This window comes from Ruditapes philippinarum, unplaced genomic scaffold (assembly GCF_026571515.1).
Source record: "Ruditapes philippinarum isolate M1 unplaced genomic scaffold, ASM2657151v2 ctg12030_1_1_1_1, whole genome shotgun sequence".
Taxonomy (NCBI): domain Eukaryota; kingdom Metazoa; phylum Mollusca; class Bivalvia; order Venerida; family Veneridae; genus Ruditapes; species Ruditapes philippinarum.
In genome coordinates this window covers 3302-28615 of record NW_026863965.1, presented here as the reverse complement: position 1 = coordinate 28615, position 25314 = coordinate 3302, and the positions used below count along the sequence as shown (strand labels likewise).

At 30.6% G+C, this 25314-nt stretch overlaps 1 protein-coding gene across 1 annotated transcript; it reads left to right on the top strand.

The window, feature by feature from the left end:
* Positions 1 to 11967: 11967 nt before the first annotated feature.
* Positions 11968 to 24118, top strand: LOC132723970 (uncharacterized; the record flags this gene model as incomplete). The annotated part of the gene is given in 8 exon segments (XM_060708773.1): positions 11968 to 12272; positions 13893 to 14027; positions 14904 to 15042; positions 15545 to 15700; positions 16482 to 16559; positions 17601 to 17786; positions 18556 to 18684; positions 23978 to 24118. Coding segments are annotated over 8 exon segments (1263 nt in total), but the record flags the coding sequence as incomplete, so codon positions are not given.
* Positions 24119 to 25314: the final 1196 nt, after the last annotated feature.

Genomic DNA, 25314 nt, shown 5'->3' with positions numbered 1-25314 from the left:
ATAATACCATTTGTATATTTCATCAAACTTTTAGAGTTAAAACTAATAAATTTAAACAAGAAATGTCGAACGACACATATGCCCCTTTCTAGCCCTTGACACATTATTGGTTTTTTGATATAGAATCTTGCAATAAATGGGTACGTGTTCAGTTAATTGGAATAAAGAAAATTAATGAAGATTTGTGATAAATAGTTTTCAAGATAATGAGTGGACACCATTCTGACATTTAAGGCCTCTGTGACCTTGACCTTTGAACTAGTGACCCAAAATCAATAGGAGTCATCTAATGGTTATGACCAATCAATATTAGAAATATGAAGACTTTGTGATAAATTGCTTTTAAGATAATGAGCGGAAACCTAAACCATACTAATAACAAAATGAAGAGAAAAAAAACTGAAAACAATATAATATATCATTTGTATGGAACATATTTATAATACATTTGTAATAAAATTTTATCTCGAACGCTTTTAGCGGGCATTGAAAATGACAAGCTGGTTGTTTGCTCACCAATACAAGATGAAACACACCTGTTTTTCACGACTGCACAAGAACACTACTGTATTATTGACCTTAAAGTCTGTGGGTCAATATCCAGCAGTAGTTACATGTACAGGCTTTCTATTGCCTCTACCAAAAAAACTAGGGAAAAAGTAGGGCATTTTTTTACCAAAAAGTAGGGCAAAGTAGGGATTTCTGATGTTAAAAAGTAGGGATAAAGTAGGAATTTCTTACTGTTTTATTTAAGAATTAGCAAAACATACCACCACCAAGACCACATCAGGCTGTGTGTATCTTCAGTTCAGTCCATGCTTGAAAGACAGGCAACTCATAGCCAAAATGTTGCTTAATGTTTTGCCAAGGCACCATGAGCAGAGCTGCATCAGTACTAAGGGTGTAGTATTTAAGTACCAGTACCAGTACTTGCCAAGATTTGCAGTACCAGTACTTGATTTTAGCTTGGTACTGCAGTACCAGTACTTTTTTGGGGGAAGTAATTAAGTACCAGTAGACTACTAATACTTTTTATATATTCATCAAAGTTTGAATAAATACACAGTGTCATTCTAAATAATTGCAAACATTATTCAACAAAGAAATTAAAAATCATTTACTTTAAAGTTGACATTACATTTTTACAACTTAAATGAACGAACATACTTTTTACAAACAATAATAACAACATATATTCATGTCATATGTTATTGTTTAGTAACCAGTCAACTGTAATACAATGCAATAATCTTACATTTTAAACCCACCAGTCTTTTTGTTGCCTTCACACCTCTGTTCATTTTATACCAAAGTAAATAACAACTTTTTATGGTGCTAACAATATCACTTGGAATAGGATTATTTAGAATAGAAGTAATTAATTAGTGTTTATTTTGCTCTTTTTTTTTACTAGTAAATACAAAGTAATAAGATTGCAATAAGGATATTTTATCAGTAAAGAGTTATTGACTCTGTTTATCTAAATTTTAATTTTACTTTTAAGTCTTTGGTGTTTTTTTTATGATAAATACTAAGTTAACATTTGAAGGAATATTGCAGCAATTTATTTATAGTTTGATAACTTACTTTTTCACAAAAATAAAATAATACATGGAATTTACAGCTTTACTTTATGAGTAAAAATAATGACATTTTTATCAAAACCAAAAATACTGCCTAATGTAATGCAGTAGCAGTACCACCTTTTTAAGACAGCAATGCAGTACCAGTACCTGTGCAGTAGCAAAATTTTGTAAGAGTACGGTAATTCAGTATCAGTACCAGTACTTGCAAAATCGCTGCAGTACATACTGCAGTACCAGTACCAGTAATGCAGCTCTGACCATGAGTCTTTCAAGGATGGACATCACAAGGAGACACACACACACACACCTGAACTACTCATCAATTGCAACTGAAAATGCAACTGAAATACCACTTTAAATATCTTCTTTTTTTCATTTCATTTCAAAATGAAAAAGTAGGGATAATAGGGCTATTTCAGAAAAAAGTAGGGCAAAGTAGGGATCAAAAGAAAAAAGTAGGAAAAAGTAGGAAAAGTAGGGACCAGTAGAAAGCCTGCATGTAGATCATGACAAAGTAATGTTAATAATTAAAACTTGTAAATAACATGTACAGAATTTCTATCGGCTAACGAAAACTCTTCAATTAAAGGCGAATTTATTTCTGATAGATCACAGCGGTTTTTTTTCTTTATATAACTACTACTCGAAAAAGGTACTGTTCCCAATGGTAAAAAGACATGAAAATTCCCAAATTCTAGTGAGAAAATTCTCAAAATGACTGTTCAGGCCATGATATTTCTCTAAAATCATTATATTTATATTAATTACCACTCAATAGTTCTACCTGGACACTGGAAGATGTTAACTGTCTTTATTCATTATGATTAATCTTATTTGTAGCTGAAAAGATGCTTAATAAAATTGAGTCAAAATAACGCATTTTTTCCTTATCAGTCTGGTACCGGCACCAATAACCAAAGTAGAGAGAAAAAAATGCTGGATCTATTCGATATCTTGTCATCATGATAATATAAATGGCCGAACATCATCAGTAATATTATTTTTTTTAAATATGTATGTTCATTCTGTGTGAAAATGTAATAAGACCTGCAAATTACTGACTTCATCATTGCATTTATCTATTATTGAAAAACTACTGTACGGCTAGCCACAACAGTGTGTATAGGATAGATATATGTGACTCACATACAGCTAGAACTTCTGGCACCCAGTACGGGCGCGTATGGTAACCCACTTGCTAAATACATAACACATTTTATTTCACAAATAAACGGTTACCAAAAGAAACATTTCATCTTTTCATTTCTTTATTTTGATAACCTAAAGGACGTTTAAAAGGATTATTCTAAAGAAGGACAGATCGTCTCTAATCTGAAGTGAACCATCAATAAATATCTATATCGTCCGCTTTTTCACTATATGTCTTTATTGTCCGCGTTTTCTGTAGCCACTTTATTAATTTTACAAGGGTGAGGTGAATGATTACTTGAAATATACAAGTGTCGGTGCGTGATTAAGTCAAATACACAGGTGACACGTGGATACTATAAATTAGTTGATTGGTATTTATAGCAGAAAGTTTTTTTTATTTACTTAATGGATAAAATATAAATAAAACTAAAAAATATTATGAATTAAAGAAAATTAATTGATATAACTTAATTATATACATGGTAGAAGCCAGATATTTTTTTTATTTATAACAGTTTCCTATTCTCCCGTTTTATACATTTATTTCGTCAGCGTTTTCCTTCTATATCTATATCGTCCGCTTTTTCACTATATGTCTATATTGTCCGCATTTTCTGTAGCCACTTTATTAATTTTACAAGGGTGAGGTGAATGATTACTTGAAATATACAAGTGTCGGTGCGTGATTAAGTCAAATACACAGGTGACACGTGGATACTTTAATTAGTTGATCGGTATTTATAGCAGAAAGTTTTTTTTATTTAATTAATGGATAAAATATAAATAAAACTAAAAAATATTATGAATTAAAGAAAATTAATTGATTTAACTTAATTATATACATGGTAGAATCCAGATATTTTTTTTTATTTATAACAGTTTCCTATTCTCCCGTTTTATACATTTATTTCGTCAGCGTTTTTCTTCTATATCTATATCGTCCGCTTTTTCACTATATGTCTATATTGTCCGCATTTTCTGTAGCCACTTTATTAATTTTACAAGGGTGAGGTGAATGATTACTTGAAATATACAAGTGTCGGTGCGTGATTAAGTCAAATACACAGGTGACACGTGGATACTTTAATTAGTTGATCGGTATTTATAGCAGAAAGTTTTTTTTATTTACTTAATGGATAAAATATAAATAAAACTAAAAAATATTATGAATTAAAGAAAGTTAATTGATATAACTTAATTATATACATGGTAGAAGCCGGATATTTTTTTTTATTTATAACAGTTTCCTATTCTCCCGTTTTATACATTTATTTCGTCAGCGTTTTCCTTCTATATCTATATCGTCCGCTTTTTCACTATATGTCTATATTGTCCGCATTTTCTGTAGCCACTTTATTAATTGTACAAGGGTGAGATGTGTGATTACTTGAAATATACAAGTGTCGGTGCGTGATTAAGTCAAATACACAGGTGACACGTGGATACTTTAATTAGTTGATTGGTATTTATAGCAGAAAGTTTCTTTTATTCACTTAATGGATAAAATATAAATAAAACTAAAAAATATTTCGAATTAAAGAAAGTTAATTGATATAAATTAATTATATACATGGTAGAAGCCAGATATCTTTTCATTTATAACAGTTTTCTATTCTCCCGTTTTATACATTTATTTCGTCAGCGTTTTCCTTCTATATCTATATCGTCCGCTTTTTCACTATATGTCTATATTGTCCGCATTTTCTGTAGCCACTTTATTAATTGTACAAGGGTGAGATGTGTGATTACTTGAAATATACAAGTGTTGGTGCGTGATTAAGTCAAATACACAGGTGACACGTGGGTACTTTAATTAGTTGATTGGTATTTATAGCAGAAAGTTTCTTTTATTCACTTAATGGATAAAATATAAATAAAGCTAAAAAATATTATGAATTAAAGAAAGTTAATTGATATAAATTAATTATATACATGGTAGAAGCCAGATATCTTTTTATTTATAACAGTTTTCTATTCTCCCGTTTTATACATTTATTTCGTCAGCGTTTTCCTTCTATATCTATATCGTCCGCTTTTTCACTATATGTCTATATTGTCCGCATTTTCTGTAGCCACTTTATTAATTGTACAAGGGTGAGATGTGTGATTACTTGAAATATACAAGTGTCGGTGCGTGATTAAGTCAAATACACAGGTGACACGTGGATACTTTAATTAGTTGATTGGTATTTATAGCAGAAAGTTTCTTTTATTCACTTAATGGATAAAATATAAATAAAACTAAAAAATATTATGAATTAAAGAAAGTTAATTGATATAAATTAATTATATACATGGTAGAAGCCAGATATCTTTTTATTTATAACAGTTTTCTATTCTCCCGTTTTATACATTTATTTCGTCAGCGTTTTCCTTCTATATCTATATCGTCCGCTTTTTCACTATATGTCTATATTGTCCGCATTTTCTGTAGCCACTTTATTAATTGTACAAGGGTGAGATGTGTGATTACTTGAAATATACAAGTGTTGGTGCGTGATTAAGTCAAATACACAGGTGACACGTGGATACTTTAATTAGTTGATTGGTATTTATAGCAGAAAGTTTCTTTTATTCACTTAATGGATAAAATATAAATAAAACTAAAAAATATTATGAATTAAAGAAAGTTAATTGATATAAATTAATTATATACATGGTAGAAGCCAGATATAGAGGATATTTGTTTAGTTCAGTGTAAGATCGGAATATATTTCACCGAGTGAGCACCAAAAGGTATATTTCACGAGTGGCGTAGCCACGAGTGAAATATGAACTTTTGGTGTTCACAAGGTGAAATATATTTCGATCTTACACAAAACTAAACAAATTTTCTTTTTATTATATGCAAAGAAACGTTTTAAAAAGACATTAAACCTAATACTGAATGAAAAGCGCGCCAAATAATAATACAACGTGACGTCATTTACGACGTCACGTCATTAAGTTGGTACCCAGTACTGTGCACGCTTGTATTTCACTGAAACAAGGTAAGGGGCTTAAATTCAAAACAGTGAAATTATCAAAGTGGTAATTTCACTGTTTCAAACAGTGAAATTACCAGTTTATATCACTGATATATTTCTATAAACCACCGAAAAGCATGTAATAAATCTTTTTATTCATAACAGTTTTCTATTCTCCCGTTCTATACATCTATTTCGTCAGCGTTTTCCTTCTATATCTATATCGTCCGCTTTTTCACTATATGTCTATATTGTCCGCATTTTCTGTAGCCACTTTATTATCGGTGCGTGATTAAGTCAAATACACAGGTGACACGTGGATACTTTAATTAGTTGATTGGTATTTATAGCAGAAAGTTTCTTTTATTCACTTAATGGATAAAATATAAATAAAACTAAAAAACATTATGAATTAAAGAAAGTTAATTGATATAAATTAATTATATACATGGTAGAAGCCAGATATTTTTTTATTCATAACAGTTTTCTATTCTCCCGTTCTATACATTTATTTCGTCAGCGTTTTCCCTCTATATCTATATCGTCCGCTTTTTCACTATATGTCTATATTGTCCGCGTTTTCTATTTCGACTTGATGAAATATGGTATAAAGTATCATGTGTATGATGAAATTAAACACGTGCAGGATTATATCAAATATACAAGTGACACGTGGACACTTTATTTAAATAAAAAAAATGGAATCAGTATATACATAAATATATAATTTATACATTTCTTACTGTTTTATTGTCTGGTAGAACATAACATGATTGTTCAAGAAAATTCATATCTTATTCAGGTTGATAAAGATTACAATGGGGAATATCATTGATTAATTTGAACAAATAAATAAACTAAAGTCTTTTTTAATTATTATGATAATTACACCTTTCAGATATTACTTTATAAAAGCCAATTATTAGCCTTTAATATGAATTTAACTATGCTCAGTCATTTTACACTATATATCTATATTGTCCGCTTTTTTCCTCTTTGTCTATATCGTCAGCGTTTTCCCTATATGTTTATATTGTCCGCTTAAGGCGTCCGCGTTTTAGACTGCGCCTCAATAAAGTGGGGCGAAACGTTCTTGGGCGAATCATCAGAGGGGCAAATCATTATCAATTCAGCATGTGTCAGGTTTTCAATACATACATCGGTAATACGGAACATTATCAATTTGCATATGTAAATTATTCAATTAAAATTATCCGCTAAGCATTGCAAGTTGTAGCTTATCCGCAATTTTCAGTGATAGTCATAATTGATTCTCGCGAAAACCAGTGACATTCCAAATAAACACTCGTAAGCGTTTAGCAGTTATGTTTTTCTCAAAGAACAACACACAAACCGACATTTTACATTTTTCTGTGCACAAATATTTTCTTTACAAGTACTTACCAGCAAGAAACTGACGATCATACTCCGGTTTGTGAAATGAGCGTCTCCTTTGCGTCTTCAATTTTTGCCGATTTAACTCCCTTGTTTTACTCACATTTATCGTGTGTATAAATTACTTTGAACGAAATCATTATTGCTGTAATTATTGGCGTTGATTACCTCAATGCTATATCTAATACTAGTAAAAAACGCAAGTTTTCAATCGAATCGACGTTTACCGTCCGCCATTTTTAAGATGATTTACTGCCAAGTTAAGAAATTTCTTAACTTTAAGATAGGGTAGTAGCTGACTTATATTTAAGACAAAAATTGTCCATCTTAAGACAAAACTTAAGATAAAAAACAGTTGTGAATACCACTTAAGTAAATTGCGAATTATTATCTTAAATCTAAGAAAATTTCTCAAAATATAAGAAAAATCTTATATTTAAGTCAAAAAATTAACTTAAGATCAGTTGTGAATACGGCCCCAGGTCTGTCTCTTGCCATGTTAATTTGGCCCAAGGAAACTGATGAGTTATTCATTGATTCCATTTTCTGTGAGGATTTTCAACGTATAATTATACTGAGCATTTTAATTCCAATAACTCTTAATTCTATTAATATGTGGAGAATATTTATCAATTTTCTGCATAACCCAGTAACTGTGCGTGGCATGTAATGGTTTACAGAAGGCATGTACTTAGCGTCTATTCCTGATGTTGTCTTTAATATGATTTAAAAACCAGTTCAATCGATTAGTATAGATCCACGAGTACCTTATTTTTTAAGGAAAAAAATGATACTGTTGTTAATAAAAAGGTCTCACATTTCTGTAATAGTTTGCAATCATATGAAAACTCATGAAAAGTCGATGCATGCATTTGTTCTAAAATGGTACTCCGAAATATGCCAGGTTCTTGGTATTTGAGGACAAATTTATTTAAAACGGACGTTTATGACAAATACTCAAAGCTTTTCTTAATTCTTAGAATATTGACATTCAACAATTTTGGTGTTTTTCTATATTATAGCAATTGTAGAAAATGTTCTTTGAAGTTATTGAAAATTTGAAACCTGAAACACATATTAAATCATAACGAGGTTTTCCTCAGCACGTTTTAATTTGGTTGATAATAACCATTACATTGATTCATTATCTTTTTTTCTTCATTTTTATCCAAGATTCATGTTGATAACTTTTACCATGTTTGAATAATGGGCTTATTAGAATCGTTCTATATGGATTCTTGAAGGAGTTTGACCATACATCTGAAATAAGAACAAATTATATACATATGAATTGGGAGATAAGATAATCAAAATGATTACTTTTGAGAATTAAAATATATATGTGTATATTTCTTGTTTTTAAATATCTATAGATAACAATTAAAACCGGAATTAAGGAAAATGTATATGATTGGGGTGGGCCTGGGAGGGGTGTCCCCTGCCATAGACTGAGAAAATTTTGAAATATGAGTTTGAAAATGGTGCTATTTCCTTTAACATCACATTGTATTTTGTATAGGTTAGTGTTTGCAGGGTCTTTCAAATAGAATTGCCCTGGTGTTTAGTAGTAAGCATTTATTAAATGACAGCACACTTACCAATGTATGCGCGACCATTGATAAAAATAATTTCAAACACTTGATCAATTTATTCATCTGATAAATAGTTTGGCGAATTTCCAAAGTACTAGTAAAGTGTTATTAAAATACTGCCTTTCTATTGTACAAAAAATAATTTCAAACACTAATATTCAATAAAAATCTTATGTCCCAGCTGTGAGCGAAAGGAAGATCGCTGAATTTGAACGCCCCTGGATCCGGGATCGTATTAGAGGGAAAACTAATAAACTATATTTGTGTTGATTATTGCCGTAATGAAAGGCGATTAAACGTTAAGTTTTTATTTTTTATTGTATGTAATGAACGCTAAATTAATTTAACTTAGGATATAAAAATATATTTAGATAACATATATTTGTTTCAATACGATCCCGGCTTTTCTGAAAACTATATTCTTGAACTGGTCAATTCCCGGGATCTCTATATGTTTTAATACGATCCCGGCTTATCTGAAAAATATCTTCTTAGACTTGTCAATTTCCTACTACTACAAATCAAACTTATTCAGAAATCTCTACAAAAACATTCAAATAATAATAATAATAATAATAATAATAATAATAATAATAATAATTATAATAACATAAATACACCGAAAGTAGGTGGTCAATTCCCGGGATTACTATATGTTTAATACGATCCCGGGTCCCGGCTTTTCTATAGGCGACCCCCCCCCCCCCCCCCATTGAATCATCATAATGATTATTTTTTTAAAACAAATATTATTCAATTTTGATAACAAACGTTTGCAAACTGCAATATCAATATACAATTCAATGTAAACGCTATAAGTAGTATTTTTAAAGTCACTTTCGCTCACTTTCGTCAGAAAAAGTCACTTTCGTATTTAAGTCATACCGCTTATCTTCATATGTTTTTCTTTGGGGTAATTTTGGGGTACGTTACGATACCGAAATCAACTTGATTTCGGTAAAGTTACCGAAATCAACTTTTCATTACCGAAATCAACTCGTAAAAACCAACCTAGTTAAAATATTGCTATTATTTCTTCATTATTTGATGAAAAATAGTAAAATAGACTTTCAGTTAAAAAATATATTGAAAATATTTTATTTTAATGATGTTATTAACAAAAATGTAATTATTGAGTTACTTCCCTTTGTTCTAAACAACCCGTTATGTGTTTAGCATTACCGAAATCAACTCGTAAAAACCAACCTAGTTAAAATATTGCTATTATTTCTTCATTATTTGAAGAAAAATAGTAAAATAGACTTTCAGTTAAAAAATCTATTGAATTTTTTTTATTTTAATGATGTTATTAACAAAAATGTAATTATTGAGTTACTTCCCTTTGTTCTAAACAACCCGTTATGTGTTTAGTATTACCGAAATCAACTCGTAAAAACCAACCTAGTTAAAATATTGCTATTATTTCTTCATTATTTGATGAAAAATAGTGAAATAGACTTTCTGTTAAAAAATCTATTGAAATTTTTTTATTTTAATGATGTTATTAACAAAAATGTAATTATTGAGTTACTAGCCTTTGTTCTAAACAACCCGTTATGTGTTTAGTATTACCGAAATCAGCGGTGAAGTTTAAATTATGTATATAATTAGTAGATAGTAGATTAGATAACTCTAGTAGAGCTCTATTTTATAGACATATTTCTGTTTTTAAGTTTCAACCATATCTAAATATTATCAATGTTGAACGGTTTTGTAAAGATCTCACTACGTTAAGAGTATCAACTCATAGATTGCACATAGACTCAGGTAGATGGACTAAACCAAATAGTACACCTTTAAATGATAGAAAATGTTTTTCATGTAATGTCTTAGAAGACTTAGTACCATTTCATATTAGAATGCAATGTATATAATGATTTAAGAAAAAGTCTGATACCGCCATATTAGCATGTTATATATCTGCACGTGATTGTCGTGCATAACAATTTTCTAAATAAAATTGTATTTTTAAAAAGCTATGATCGGACTATGATGGAAAAATAAAATATTCTGTAATATGAGTTAAAGATAATTATAAATTTTGTACATGTTTATGTTTTATGAAGAAAAAATATCCAACTTCAATCGGAAGTTTATGATTTTCTATTATAAATTTGAATACAGATATATAATTCGACTGCTCTAAAAATGTTCCATAAATATTGTATGATGTATCAGGCAGTAAAATTGGAAATTTGAAAGTTTGTGTCTTTCTTTTATTGAACAGTTTAACTATATATTAACAAATCACTAACATATGTTATGGGGACTCTTTATTATAATATTTTTATATTTTAGTCATTTACTTAAATGTTTAATACGAAATAAACAGATGGTTCATTATAATCTACATACAATATATGTCAACTGTACCTCCTGTCTTAATTACTTCACACCTTACTTAATACAGTAATACACAGCATGTCATATCGTACAAGTTACAACATTTCATAATTGAAATTTGTCAGTAAAAAGTGTTCCTTTTTTTTCATCATATAAATATATACCAGTCATTCCATAAATTTATGCTGTTTACAGATATGAAATTTAAAATGATTTTAAATCGATCAACATAAAATCATGACTTAACACTTTTTCAATAAGTACAATATGTAGTTAAGTATCCGGGACATCAAAAAACTGCATACATTTTTGGAACAACTGATATGCAATTTGGTAATAATAATATCAAAGCACCTTGTCTCATATACCGAAATGTTTTCTACGGCCACCCCTACAAATTAGTTAAAACCGGTCTTAGATTATAATGAAAAAAATATAATAGAACGCTTAATTGTGATTTTACAAGTCGATTTCGGTATTGTAACATATATTTCGGTTCGTGACAAATCAGGGAATAATCTTGATATTTAGTTATTTGTTTCTAATATCATTATTAATGATTATTTCGAACTGATTTTTTGCATGAATGTCAAACTAAACCTATTGTAATAGATTATAATGAAAAAAATATAATAGAACGCTTAATTGTGATTTTACAAGTCGATTTCGGTATTGTAACATATATTTCGGTTCGTGACAAATCAGGGAATAATCTTGATATTTAGTTATTTGTTTCTAATATCATTATTAATGATTATTTCGAACTGATTTTTTGCATGAAAGTCAAACTTAACCTATTGTAATATATAATAATGAAAAAAATATAATAAAACGCTTAATTGTGATTTTATAAGTTGATTTCGGTAATGAAAAGTTGATTTCGGTAACTTTACCGAAATCAAGTTGATTTCGGTATCGTAACGTACCGGTAATTTTGTAATGGCGGACAAGGAAACAGAAAATCCGTTTGGACTTTGCAAAAATGACGCAGACTTTTTAAAGTACTTTCACACATGCATAAAAGAACTTCGAGGATTGGTGATCAGTAATATAGAATATTACCAACGTGGAAAATCCAGCATTCATGCTTGTTACTATGCAACTTCTTGCATTTTATTGGAAAGAACTCAAGTTTTAGAACCACTGGTGATAGATATCGTTCCAAAACTGGGAAATTATGACTTTTCTGAGACAGTTCAGGCAAATGGATATCGGAGTTTTATAAGTATTGTCAATAGGTTTGTAAATATGTACAGAAATCATAAAATGAATGTATGAAATAGGCAGCGGGCTCTAAGCTCAGTGTCTAACAGATTTTACACTTTTTCACTAAGTATAATACTTAAATTTATAACCATATTTATTTAACCCAGGGGCGCGACACCCTTTTAACTACATAATTATTATAACACACAACTGCTCATTTTAGGCCACACAATTCACTGAAATATGAATGCACTATAGACCTTTTTACGACGCAGTCCGTTGCTATGAAAAATCGACTGGAAGTAGTATTTCCCCACACATATGCAATCTGCGTAGGGCAAAAAAGCATAGTCTAACATAGAAATATAGAAGAAGTTCATAGACAATTCCGAGATAGTTTTATAAGGTAAAAGGTAGAAATGATATGAAATAGCTTTAAACAAAAATAGAAAAGATTCCTTTATAGCTTTTTTGCCAAGATTGCCATAAAAAGGCATGGAAAAGGAAATTGTTTAAGAATTCCCCCTTTAGGTGGGTCGCCTACGGTCACGGACCTGACATTGAGATTTTTTTTAAAAATAAATGTGGAATTATATCTTTTATTCAAATGGGAGTCAACTAAATTGTTGTTGAAATAGTTAATTACAAAGATAAAAGAAATTTTATAACATATGAAATTGAGGTTAATTAGCATTCTGAAAATAGTCAAAACAGGCCCGGTGATAATGCATTTTTAGTGTTCAGTTTACCTGATTTTATCCTTTATTTGGCTGTGATGCAAAACAGATAATTTTTAAGTCACATAAATATATTTTAAACAGTTATTTTTTTTCAAAATCTTTAAGGAAAGTGAAATAACACTCATTTTATCCAGTTCCTCGTAACACATGTTAATATTTTTTAATGCAAGTCACATTAATTGTCACTTCACAAATCAATAAACATTGACGAGATCGGTATTTTAAAAGTTACTTAAATTCCGATTTTCATAATTGTATGTGAACTAACTAACATTAACTATGTCTATGTCATGGTTCTGAAACATCCCTGTTGAATGATATTTATACAATATCTAGCTGGAAACAAACAACCACGGTCGCCTGTCAATCTGTTTGACACTTACCACCTGGCCAGTACAATACACATTGTGTAATATTATGTAATACAGGGGTAAAAAAATTTAATCTTTAACACCCTGCTGTTTAAATTTAAATTACGGATCAAAAAGTCGTCTAATGATACCTTAAACAGACGTCTTTTGTATGCGCCTTTTGACCAAGTCAATGTGTGCCAAGTCGCGCAACAAATGACTTTTTCAACTAAATTCAGTTAATCTTAAACGTATCTTCAATGCATCTACCATAAATTTGTTTTCACTTGAGGTTATGACTTAAATACTTAGTAACTTACTTAATAGCTTGAAGCAGCCAGCCGGGTCATCTCGCGTGTGGATTGGCGGTTTGATCTGCGTATTATACTATTATTCGTCAATATTTTTTTTTCTATTTCATTATCTTATTCCATGGTTTATATGATTTCACATTTAAAATTGAATCCACACGTCAGAGAACACATAAATTCACATCAAATCAAATTTAGGGAAAAAAGAAATTGCTGAGGAAACCTTGTGATGATTTAATAATGTGTTTCAGGTGCTGTGGACATTTGCTGCAGCTGTGCCGGCATATAAACATTAACAAGAGTAGTTTACTGTTTCGCTCATCACATTACCTGAAAGAACTGGAAAGCTATGTTGAAGTATTAGGACAATTGATGGCTTTTCTAGGGTATATACACTTTATTAGATTTTGAAAATTGTCAAAGCAGTTTTGTTTGTAAGATTTTAAGTCACATGGACACTGTTTAGGTCATTTGGTGCCATTCCAGCTTTACTGGTGAAGGAAGACCTCAGATGCCCCATCCTGCATTATTTCTGGCAAGAGGTGGCACTTGAGTAGAACCGCTGACCTTTCCTAAGTTAGCCGGATATCTTCCTTATGAAAGAATCAAGAGTCCATAAATTGGATTTGAACCCACAACTGTTGAATATATTTTCAAAATTTTCTTAAAAATTAGCATGAATCTAGAGGCATGATGCTTAACTTCAAACCACTTGCCTCTCAACACTGCCAGGGACCTTTTTTGCTATAATTCAGCTAGCTTACATGAGGTTTGTGGTTCTGCAGGGCTTCCATTAGTAGAAGTATGGAAGCCATTAACTCCTGATATTTGCTTGTGACTTCTAAAATCTGTCTTTAATACCAATAATATGTGATATCCAGTGTCAGACATTCTGCAGTTTCTGACTTCAAAATAAAGAATGTAATGTTTCTTCAGTTCCAAATGATTAAATCACTTAATTTTATTGTTAGCATTTAGCTTGACTATTTGGAGAATAGAGAGAGCTATTGTACTTGTCAAGGTGTCTGCATCGCACATTGGTAAACTCTACATTATCCAGGCTCTTGTTTCCTATCAAGCACTGAGAATAGTCAAGCACTCTGTCCTACTGACAGCTGTTGTTGAATAAGTGTGTTAAACAGTAACCATACATTGTATCTGAGTAATGTAAGAAGCAACTTATAATAATAATGATAATAGATTATATACTTTCACAAATAGATTTTATTACTTTTCATGCAATTTTGCAACATTTCAAACAGGTACCTGCAGCAGCTGATGTTGTTAAGTAAAGATGGAGATTTATTTTTGGACAATGATGAGGCAGTTGGTGATGATTTACTGCTCGAGGTAGAGATGTTGAACACTGACTGCTTCTATGGAAGGTGTATGGGTTTTCAGGTAATTGATTGGTCCTTAAAGTTTCCAATTTTCAATGAAAAGTCAAGTTGCTGAATTTAGGTAAAAGTATTATGTTCTGGATAAAATTCAGACTGCAGTACATTTCATATCTCAACCCCAGAGTTAGTTTATATTGACAAGAGTTATTAATTGGAGTTTAGCTGTGTTTTGAAATTAAATTTGCTTTCTTACAAAGATGTTTATGAGGGAAAGTTTGCTAATCAAATACAGAATATTGCTGAAATATGTTTTGTTTGAATTTTAAATATGATAATCAATTCTCTTAAAGACGTTTTCGGGAGTTTTCATATAGACATATATAGTCCAAGTTAAAATTAAGTTCCATAGAATTTCTTTAAACTTGGCATGTTGTAAGAATATGATAACAGAAACATTTTTAGTGAAAAATAATTTGCCTGTATGTCTATATGAAAACTCCCGAAACAGTCCTCAAGGAAGGAATTTGTACTAATTTATTTGTTTTTCATTTCTTAAATTCAAGTTTAGTGAATCAATGCAGAAGGTGTTACAGATGGTTGTAATTGCCATGGCAACATTTAGTGAATGTTATGAGGAGACTTCTCAAGTGATCCAGATTGCTTCGTCTTTATTCAACAGTGGAAAATACCTAGCTGATTATGATCTTAGAGCAAAGCAGGTTTGAATTGTTCACAGTTTTTATTTATGTCTGTGTGTTTTCTATATTTTACACAAAACTTAAAACATATTTTTGGTCAGATCTAAGCAGTTCATCCACCTCGATAGCTAATGTAATTACAAAGTCCTACGTAAATAACTACTTCTCCCACATGATTACTGAATCATCATTGAGAGACAAATGAGCAACAGAATAAAATGGACTAGTTTAATAAAATCCATAGAATAGACTATTTAATGGATAAAATATAGAATGCACTGTAAGATAAAAACAAAACATTTTTTTTTTGTCTTTTTTTAAGTGAATATGGACTTTAAATCGGGAATATTCTGAGCGTTATGATATTTTTCCAGAAAAGGAATACAGAACATCTTGCTAACTCAATTATCAATGTTTGTTTTCTGTGTCTTTCTATTTGGAGTCCATTGTTAAGCAAGTTTGAAGAATTTTAATAGTCACTTGCAACATAACCTTCCTGATAAACAGTCCATTGTTTTAAGACAATGAAACAGACAAATATTACTTGGTAACAAATCAAGTGACTGACTCACATTTTTACTAATTTCGTAAAACAGGACCGGCCATTAAAGTGGTAATTTCTTGCCATTTAAATGAATGCTCTGCCATTAGGATATTTTTGTCCATCATTAATAAAAAATATGCTTGCAACAGACTTGCATGATAAACTTTTATTCAACTCATTCAATAATTTAAGTATTGAACCTACACTCATTCAATATCTTCTATATACAGATATATAAATGTTCAGTATTTATTTCAGGTTGTAGACATCACAAGGACAGGTGATATCAAATTTTGTAAACAATTCTGGTCAATTACAGAGTCCCCGCTACTTCATGTAAGTAAAAATCAAATTCTCTTTGCCTTTCATTATGATTAACATGCTGCCAACAAAGTGTAAGAGGTAAAATTGCACATACCGAACCCTGCATTGAAAAGTATTATTAAATGACAAGGGAATTTTATAGATTTAAACCCTAGGTGATGAGTTCTACAAATTTTTGAAATCCTGGAATGAAGATTGATGGGCTTGATTATCCTGCACTGAATTTTATCAATATGAGTTATATTATTTGGCTGTCATATGTTTAAGCTGATTCTGTAAATATCTTACTGTTTACCATTTTCAAATTTGATGATATCTTACTGTTTACCATTTTCAAATTTGAGGTATTGATTTGATAATTTATTTCATGCTTTCCAGTGTTTTATTGTAATATATCAGATGATTATATTCTGATAAACCACTAGTGAAATTTATAAAATATAATTTTCATTGTAGCCGGAATATATCTAAAGGCGGATGAAAAGAAAATCATAACTAAATGTAATAACAGGCAGAAATAAAAACCGTCGTATGTAAATTTTGCTTTTTTAGGAAAAGAAAGTCGATGTCATCATACATCATGCTAAAAATGTAACAAAATCAGAGAAATTTAACAGAACTATATTTCAAAATTGATGATGTGACGTCATGATGTGATGACGTAACAAAGGAGAATGCGCCACGTTACGTGGCAAAATCATTAAAAAAATAATTAAAATCACTTAAAAAGCATGAAATAAAAAGAAAATTTATTTGTTTTACATATAAGATTGAAATATATTTCATTCGTGAACACCAGCTATTATATTTTCTCTCGTGGCTACGCCACTCGTGAAAATATTGCATCTGGTGTTCACTCAGTGAAAATATATTTCAATCTTACATGCACAACAAACAAATATCCTCTATATCTTACTGTTTACCATTTTCAAATTTGATGTATTGATTTGATAATATCTTACTGTTTACTATTATCATATTTGATGTATTGATTTGATAATATCTTACTGTTTACCATTTTCAAATTTGATGTATTGATTTTATTTATTACAGCAAGTTCGATCTTTTACCTTTCCTCATGTAGAGGTGAGTGAGGTTATTTCCCTTGAACCAGAAAACTTTGATTTACCAACTGCTGAAGGACAGGATGATACAGTGACTATAACTCCGCCTTGTGCCCACACAGGTCCCGCCCCTATCAAAGTCAGACTCATCTCTCATGCTTTAAGAGAAGGAATGGTAAATAAAAAATTATTCATTGATACACATATTTATAACCCGTCTGTTTCGAGGAAAAAGTCCAGCTTTTATGGTCACTGCCTAGTCGTCATTGTCGTTGTGCTGAAACTTGAATCTAGCCTATTATTCAAACATTACAAACAAGCAACTTAGAATACTTGCTTGTCATGACATGGAGCAGTTGTTAGACATGGGACATAATTCTGAAAGTAATATTTTTTGAGTTTTGCCTCTTTAAAATTGAATTTTTAAACAGAAAAGCATTAACACTGCATGCAGTACTCTTGTTATATAATTCAATTTTTTTCCCAAAAAATAACAAATTACAAAAATCAGTAGCTTGATTCTTGTTAAGCAATATTACAGATTTTCAGGAAATCCTTGCATTTCTTTTAAAAAGTATTTGTAACATAATTATTAATGAATCAGTCAAGCATAATTTATTTAGAAATTGTACTGAAGTTTGTTAAGTCAGCTCAGAATTTCTCAGTTACACCCTGTATGATTTTTTTGTTGTTGTTGTTGAAAATATTCTTTGAAAAAGTGAAGAGCATTAAGTTAATAGTTTAAAAGTACAATTTTAATTTATTGTATGGTAACAGGTAGTAATTTGGAAAAAAAAATATGATTTAACGATAAAATGCAATTGTTATTAAGGCTGTGAAATGGAGTTGATAAGTGTCTTTTTGTTTTGACCTCATTATAGAAAAAAGGTTAAACTGATTTATTTGCACATTGTCTAAATTGTATTTTGACGTTTTATTTCCAGCAAGTGACTAGGAAAATGTTTCAGCCAAAGACAGGAAGTTCAAAACCTGTTGTGTTACCACCGTCACCTGGGCTGTTGTTCCACTGCCACGGTGGTGGGTTTGTTGCCCAGTCTTCACAATCCCACGAGGTACTTCTGTTTATAATGTAAAGTTTGAATATGCTTTTTAAATGCTTTTGACCTTGTATAACCTAGAAAAGTTACAGTTGTTAACATTGTATAAGGACTCACATCATATCCGGTGGCTTAAAGGGACTCCACTGAGGTTTTTTGACATGATTGGACTGAAAATATTTTTTCCAGATAAATGTACCATTTGATGAAGGCTTAGACAACTAATCTTTGAGCAAAATTTCAGACCATTTGCGCACTTCGTGTTTTCCAGAATAATTATTCAAATTGTAAAAACATGACCCAAAATGAAAAGCGTTTAAACGCTTTACACTCAAATCAGGCTAAGAACAGCATAAAAATACGATTTTCAATTTATTTTAAAGTATATTTCATAACTATCTTTGCATATATTTCTGTTTAAAGTGCCTGAGCTCATTTATGTAAGACATTCAAATGTTATGTTTTAGGCTTTAATACCTCAGTGGAGTCCCTTTAAGGAATAGTTACTTGTATTTAGTAGCTTTTATAGGGTTACTTTTTTCAGATTTTCAGCTAAGTTTTCGGTTTAAAACATAGCGTAATCTGTTTTAACAGCTTTGAATGGTTAAGTAATGAGATTTATCTCCCTTGAATGACTTCATAAATGTTGATGATTTAAGGATGTTTCAACATTTTTTTTAAGAAAAAAATAATCATGCGAAGAAAAAAATATCGATAAGAATTGAATTCCAGATGAAAATATAATACAGTTTTTAGTGAATTTTTAGAATTAATTGTTTTGTTATGATGTATTACATTAAGCAATTAAATAACATGATTTGCTTTAAAAGAATTTCTTAAATGTATGTTTTACATGCAGTGTTTCTGCCAGAGCGCGTTTTTGCGTTTTTGGCGCACTATTTTCAGCCATGACGCAATGAAATTTAGTCAGTGCGTATTTTGTGACGCAAGAATTTCACCGTCGCTGATTTCAACACAAGTCAGATATACAGACTATAAACCGTCAATTCAGTATAAAAATGTACGGAATGTTTACCGTGGGCTCCACTATAATTTTAATGAGAAATGAAATTTACCGGGTCCGTGGTCCGGCATTTAGCCAATTTCAACTAGTTAATAAACGCTTGCATTTATACGATACTGCATATATTGAAAGCGCCCAGACAAAATTATTTATTTTGTTGTCGTCATATTCTGCGAACGAATAACTGTCTGCTGGAAAATGCAGTCTGCGTATATGTTAGTGTTCATCTGTGCTGTTTACAGAAATTAGAAACTTCGAAAGGGAGCGATAGCGACAGGAGAATGTTTCTAATTTCTGTAAAGCAGCTAAGGATGAACACTAACATATTTAGTGTCAAGCTTTATTTGGCCCTTGATTACGTCACTACGCGGTTTTATGAAACACTATGAAAAATAGAAGGCGACTATGAACGGATTTCGATAAAGTATCAACTTTTTTCTTCTATGAAAATTAACACACAAAAATTTTAATACATACAGCGTTATTATTGGATGAACAAATAATCCAAAATAGCAGAGATTGACCAATTTCTTCACGAAAAATATACAAAATATTGTAAATAAAACTTATAAAGTGTTACTTGTTGTTTTTTTTTTACATTTTTGTTAAATTTATTGGCATGACCCTTATGAATATGAAATGACCCCTAAAATATCATACAGGGGGTCATAAAAGACCCCTTAGAAAATCAGAGCTGGCAGAAACACTGTACATGTCTGAATTTAAGATGAATTTAGGTAACTTTTTCACAGATTATTGCAAAAATGCAGTATTTAGGTATCATATGAAATGTTTGATATTAATGACTCCTACATTTTCTTCAATTTATCATTATTGTAGTAAAGAAATGAATCAAAAGGTACTAACAAAACAACCTGTAGTTGTCTGAGTGCAACATTAATTTTGTATTATTCTGTGTATTTGAGTTATGTTTTTTTTTTAGAACTTTAATTTCAAGATGCTTGTTCACAAGTTTTATCCTGTCATATTTATTTAGCTATTTTTATATACCATGACATACTATTCTAATATTGTCATGTCTAATACACTGTCAGATTTTTTTACAAACCTGTTAGTTTTAGTTTTCTTGTGGAAATAGTCATTTTCGGGTGTGAGAAATACAAAAATCCAAACCTGTACTCAGTACTTTTTGTACTCATCCACTAGCCTGTAATATTTGTCAAACATGATGATAATTATTTGTGTATTAAATTGGTATAGTTCAGTGTTTCCAGAACTTTGTTTATTCTACCAGTATAAAGCCAGACGAGCCCGGGCATCCAATCTTTGTAATTTTGAAAGATCGATTGTATTTTTTTGATATTAAGAATTATAAAGTTGCTTTTTGTATGCAGGGCTGTACATGTTCAATAGTAACAAAGGTTGAGCAGGATGAAAATGTTAAAGAAAATAGGCAAGAGTGTAAACAGTCCTTCCTTTTCTTTTACTTTCTTTCTCTCTTAATTTATTGAAATAAATCTAAACTTGAAACCTGCTGAATTTGTGTGTTGAATGTGCCGTGTTTTGAATTTGGAACAATCCGTTTAAAGTTTAACATAGACTTTTAAAGATAATGATCTAACAACAGTATGTCAGCCTGCATAGCTCAGTTGGATAGAGCGCCAGACTTCTAATCTTGACATTGTGGGTTCAAAGCCAAATTAAATCTTTCTGTATTTTGCCATATCCTCCAAAATGTTTAATAAGTAATACCTTTTTGGAGGACTTGCCCATATTGGTAACCCATGGCGAGTATAAATAAAGTCAAATACGCTTATGGTCACCTTATAAACAGAGTTGGACATTCTTTTTATATTTTAGGCAGATTTATATTCTATTCTTAACATTTGCCAATATTGACTGATTACCAATCACCAGTATAACAGTCAATTGTTTGAAATATATAGTTGATTCAACTCAACTTGACAATGAAAAAATTCTTACAATGTCACCAATAGGGTTAAGTCAAACTTAAAGAGTGTGCATTATTTTTATTTTGACAACCTTCTAATGATTTCTAAGTTATTATTATTAGTACACATGTGAACAAGCTAGTTTTAATTTGACATTGTCGATTATTTTCAGGTACTCACTTTTTGTAGAGATCTATTCACATAAATATATAGATTGTTTTATATTTAATGTATTACCAATGCATTAATGTTTAGCTCACTATAACACAATGTGTTATTGTTATCACTTAATGTTTGGTGACTGTAGTCTAACCCCTGATTTAAACTCACAGAAACTGCACAGTATTGAAATCCCCCCCCCCCACCTCCACACACAGCCAATTTCTCTAGCATTTATTCTCTTTTGCCATATGTACAAATGTATATAATGAACATTTTCTTGATAACTCTCTAAAAATTATAGATATTGAAGTGGTTGCCAATTTAAGCTTGAATGTCTGTTTTAAAGAAAAAGTTGAGCTTTTATTATTGCTGTGTCAACATCGTCATGGATAAAAAAACTTACATGTAGCCATGTATTCAAACATAGATGTCAACATGAAACTTGGAATACTTGCTTATCATGACAAGGTGTAATTAAGGGACATAATTGTGAACATACTATTTTTTGGAGTAATGTCCCCTTTTAGTTAAAAATAGTTATAAAAAATGGTTATTGATTATAACACAGCATGACTTGTGGTGTTTTTGAAATTAATCTAAATATAGAGCTGAATGACTAGAGATTAAGTTACATTTATTTTAAGTAATACACTTAAGATTTGTGATAATTTCTATGAAAACTTAATTATTATTTTAATGAGATCAAATATTGTCAAGTATTATCATTAAAGTGATTTAATCTAGTCTACTATACAGAATTTTCCTATGATTTGTTAAGATATTATTGAAGAAATTGCTCTGACTTTAGCAGTAATGGGCTAAAATTTTTGTATTTAAATAAGTAAATTGTGCTATAATTGCATACTACATTCAATGTTTCACCTGAAATAGTGAATATTTACTCGTGTACATTACTTCACTATTATCTTAAATTTGGTTTTGAAGGCATGCTGCTTTTATAGTTTCATAAGTGATGGCATACATTTGAGATTTTTAAACCATGTAATATAGGAATGAGATTGTAAAATATGCCATCTAGTCATATTGCCTGTAATATTATGTGAACTAATACTGAAAACTTATAAGAACAAAGTGAATATGATTTGATTTTGAATTATTGTTCAGTTACAATACTGTGTTTTTTTATTATAGTATACAGATAACATATTTTTAAATAGCATTTATAAATAGTTCTTAAAATGATATGTAAAGCTTCTGTACATAAAGAGACTCCCTTTGATTATGAAAGATATTTATCAACACTAAGTTGAAAAGCAGTGACTGAGTTAAAATACTTGTATTGGTCAATATGTATTGTTATTTGAAGTACTGTTTTGCTGCTTCACAGTGAGGGAACTGTTAACCTGGGGGATGGAGTTCTTCTGATAACTTGTCAGGAGTTCTTCTGATTACTGTCACAGAGTTTGTAGGAAAACTTTTGTATAGACTGTCGAAACACTTGTCAAAAATAATTTGGAAATTTTACTCAAAACTACCAGATTTAAACAAGAGGCAAAACACATATGAGCCGCGTCATGACAAAACCAATATAATGGGTTTGCGACCAGCATGGATCCAGACCAGCCTGCTCATCCGTGCAGTCTGATCAGGATCCATGCTGTTCTCTATCAGTTTCCCTACTTGTAATAATTTTGGTAAGCGAACAGCATGTATCCTGATCAGACTGCGCGGATGCGCAGGCTGGTCTGGATCCATGCAGGTCGCAAATGCACTATGTTGGTTTTGTCATGATGCGGCTCATATAAGAAAGACACTAGATCTGTTCGTCTAGAACATTGATTTCCAACTAAACCTGCTCTCTACATTAGTCTCACAGAAAACTGTTTATATGGTCTTGTTAAAGTTAACAGACATGAGATCTGCAATGTTTTTGTCAGTCATATTACAGCAATCACTATGCCATTAATTAATTACAATTAAATTATTGTAGCTTAATAAATAGTTATTTTTAACTATTTGAAGTATTTTGATTAATGTACATTAATTAGATTATAATTGTAATTGTACACATCCCTGACTTCAAGTTTTCAGAAAATGTTAATTTCATATTGATAAAAATCTTTTATTAAAATCACATTGTTATCATATTGATATAATTATGTATAATATTACCCATTGCTGGAGTCATTTTTAATACCATTTCAGAAAGTTTTACCTATTTCAAACTTCTTTTTTTTTTTGCTTTCAGAATTATCTACGTGTATGGGCGAGAAAACTTGAGATGCCAATCCTGTCTGTAGATTATGCCTTGGCACCAGATCTCCCATTTCCACGTGGGTTAGAGGAAAGCTTCTATGCTTATGCTTGGGCTTTAAAAAATCCAGAGAAACTAGGTTTGCAATATATAATTTAAACATATTTGGAGAAGAATATATATATTCTGCTTATGTTTAAGCTTAGAACAATTTTATTCCTCTATTTGCTTGCTTATCTCTTAGATTAAGTTAGTTTCACCTTAGTGCAGTAACTGGTTAACTCCTATTAAACTTCAAGTAAATCTGTTATTGCAGCAAGATATAATGTTTTTTAACATTAATGTAACACTGTTTTTGCTTTAAAAAAATACTCCTGGCAACATGTAAAGCAGTTGAGTGGTTGAATATTCTTACTTCAAATCAGTTGCCCCTCCACTCTACGGGTTGAAAGTCTGTAAGGGACATTAGATTCTTTTATTCTTTGGGTTATCTCGGAAAGGTAGAGGGTCTGCTCAATTCACAGATCATGCCTGAAATGGTGCATAAATGCAAGGTTTTTTGTTAGGTCTCCAGTTGGAAGTTCAGTCTCGGTTTGATTTAAAATCAAACCAAATTGTAGTAAATGTTAGAAGACAACTGTTTATTTTTTGAATTATGTAAAACTTGAATAAAAATTGTGAAACCTACAAAGTTGTTTTTGTAGTTAAGAAAACTTCAAAAACAAATGGAAGCCACTATCATGATTATAACAAAAAATATTTTTTTTTATTTTTTTTTAACGGGTTGGACTGGAAAAGCGTATTTTTTTGCGGGAAATAGTGCGGGTGGTAATTTGTGATATTTTACGGCACTCCCGGGCATGTCAAAAACCAAATTTCGTAAAACCGAGTAAAAGTTCAGAAATACCCCCGAAAACCTTTGGTGCATACACACCATAAACCCCGTTTTTATCTAGATTGACCCCCTTTTAAAAACCATAAAAATTCTTCCCGATGTTTTTGCGGGAAAATTTTCCCCTATAAACTTTTAAAAATTTAAAAATACTTCTATTTTTGGTCCAGGGGGCCAAAAAACCCATAAATAAATGAATAAACCGGGACAAAAATAGGGAACAAACTTTTCCCAATCGGGCGACACATTTTGAAACCCCTTGCCCTTTTTTTAAACCCAGGTACATTTTTATTTGCGGGTTTCCCTTTCAAAAAAAATCTTGTTTTTAAAAAATTTTGCGGGCTTTTTCCTTAAAAAAAAATTAATTTAAATTTCCCCTTTTGAACAAAACTGAAAATTATTTTTTTCCCAAATTTAAGAAAAGGGGAAAACCTTCCCC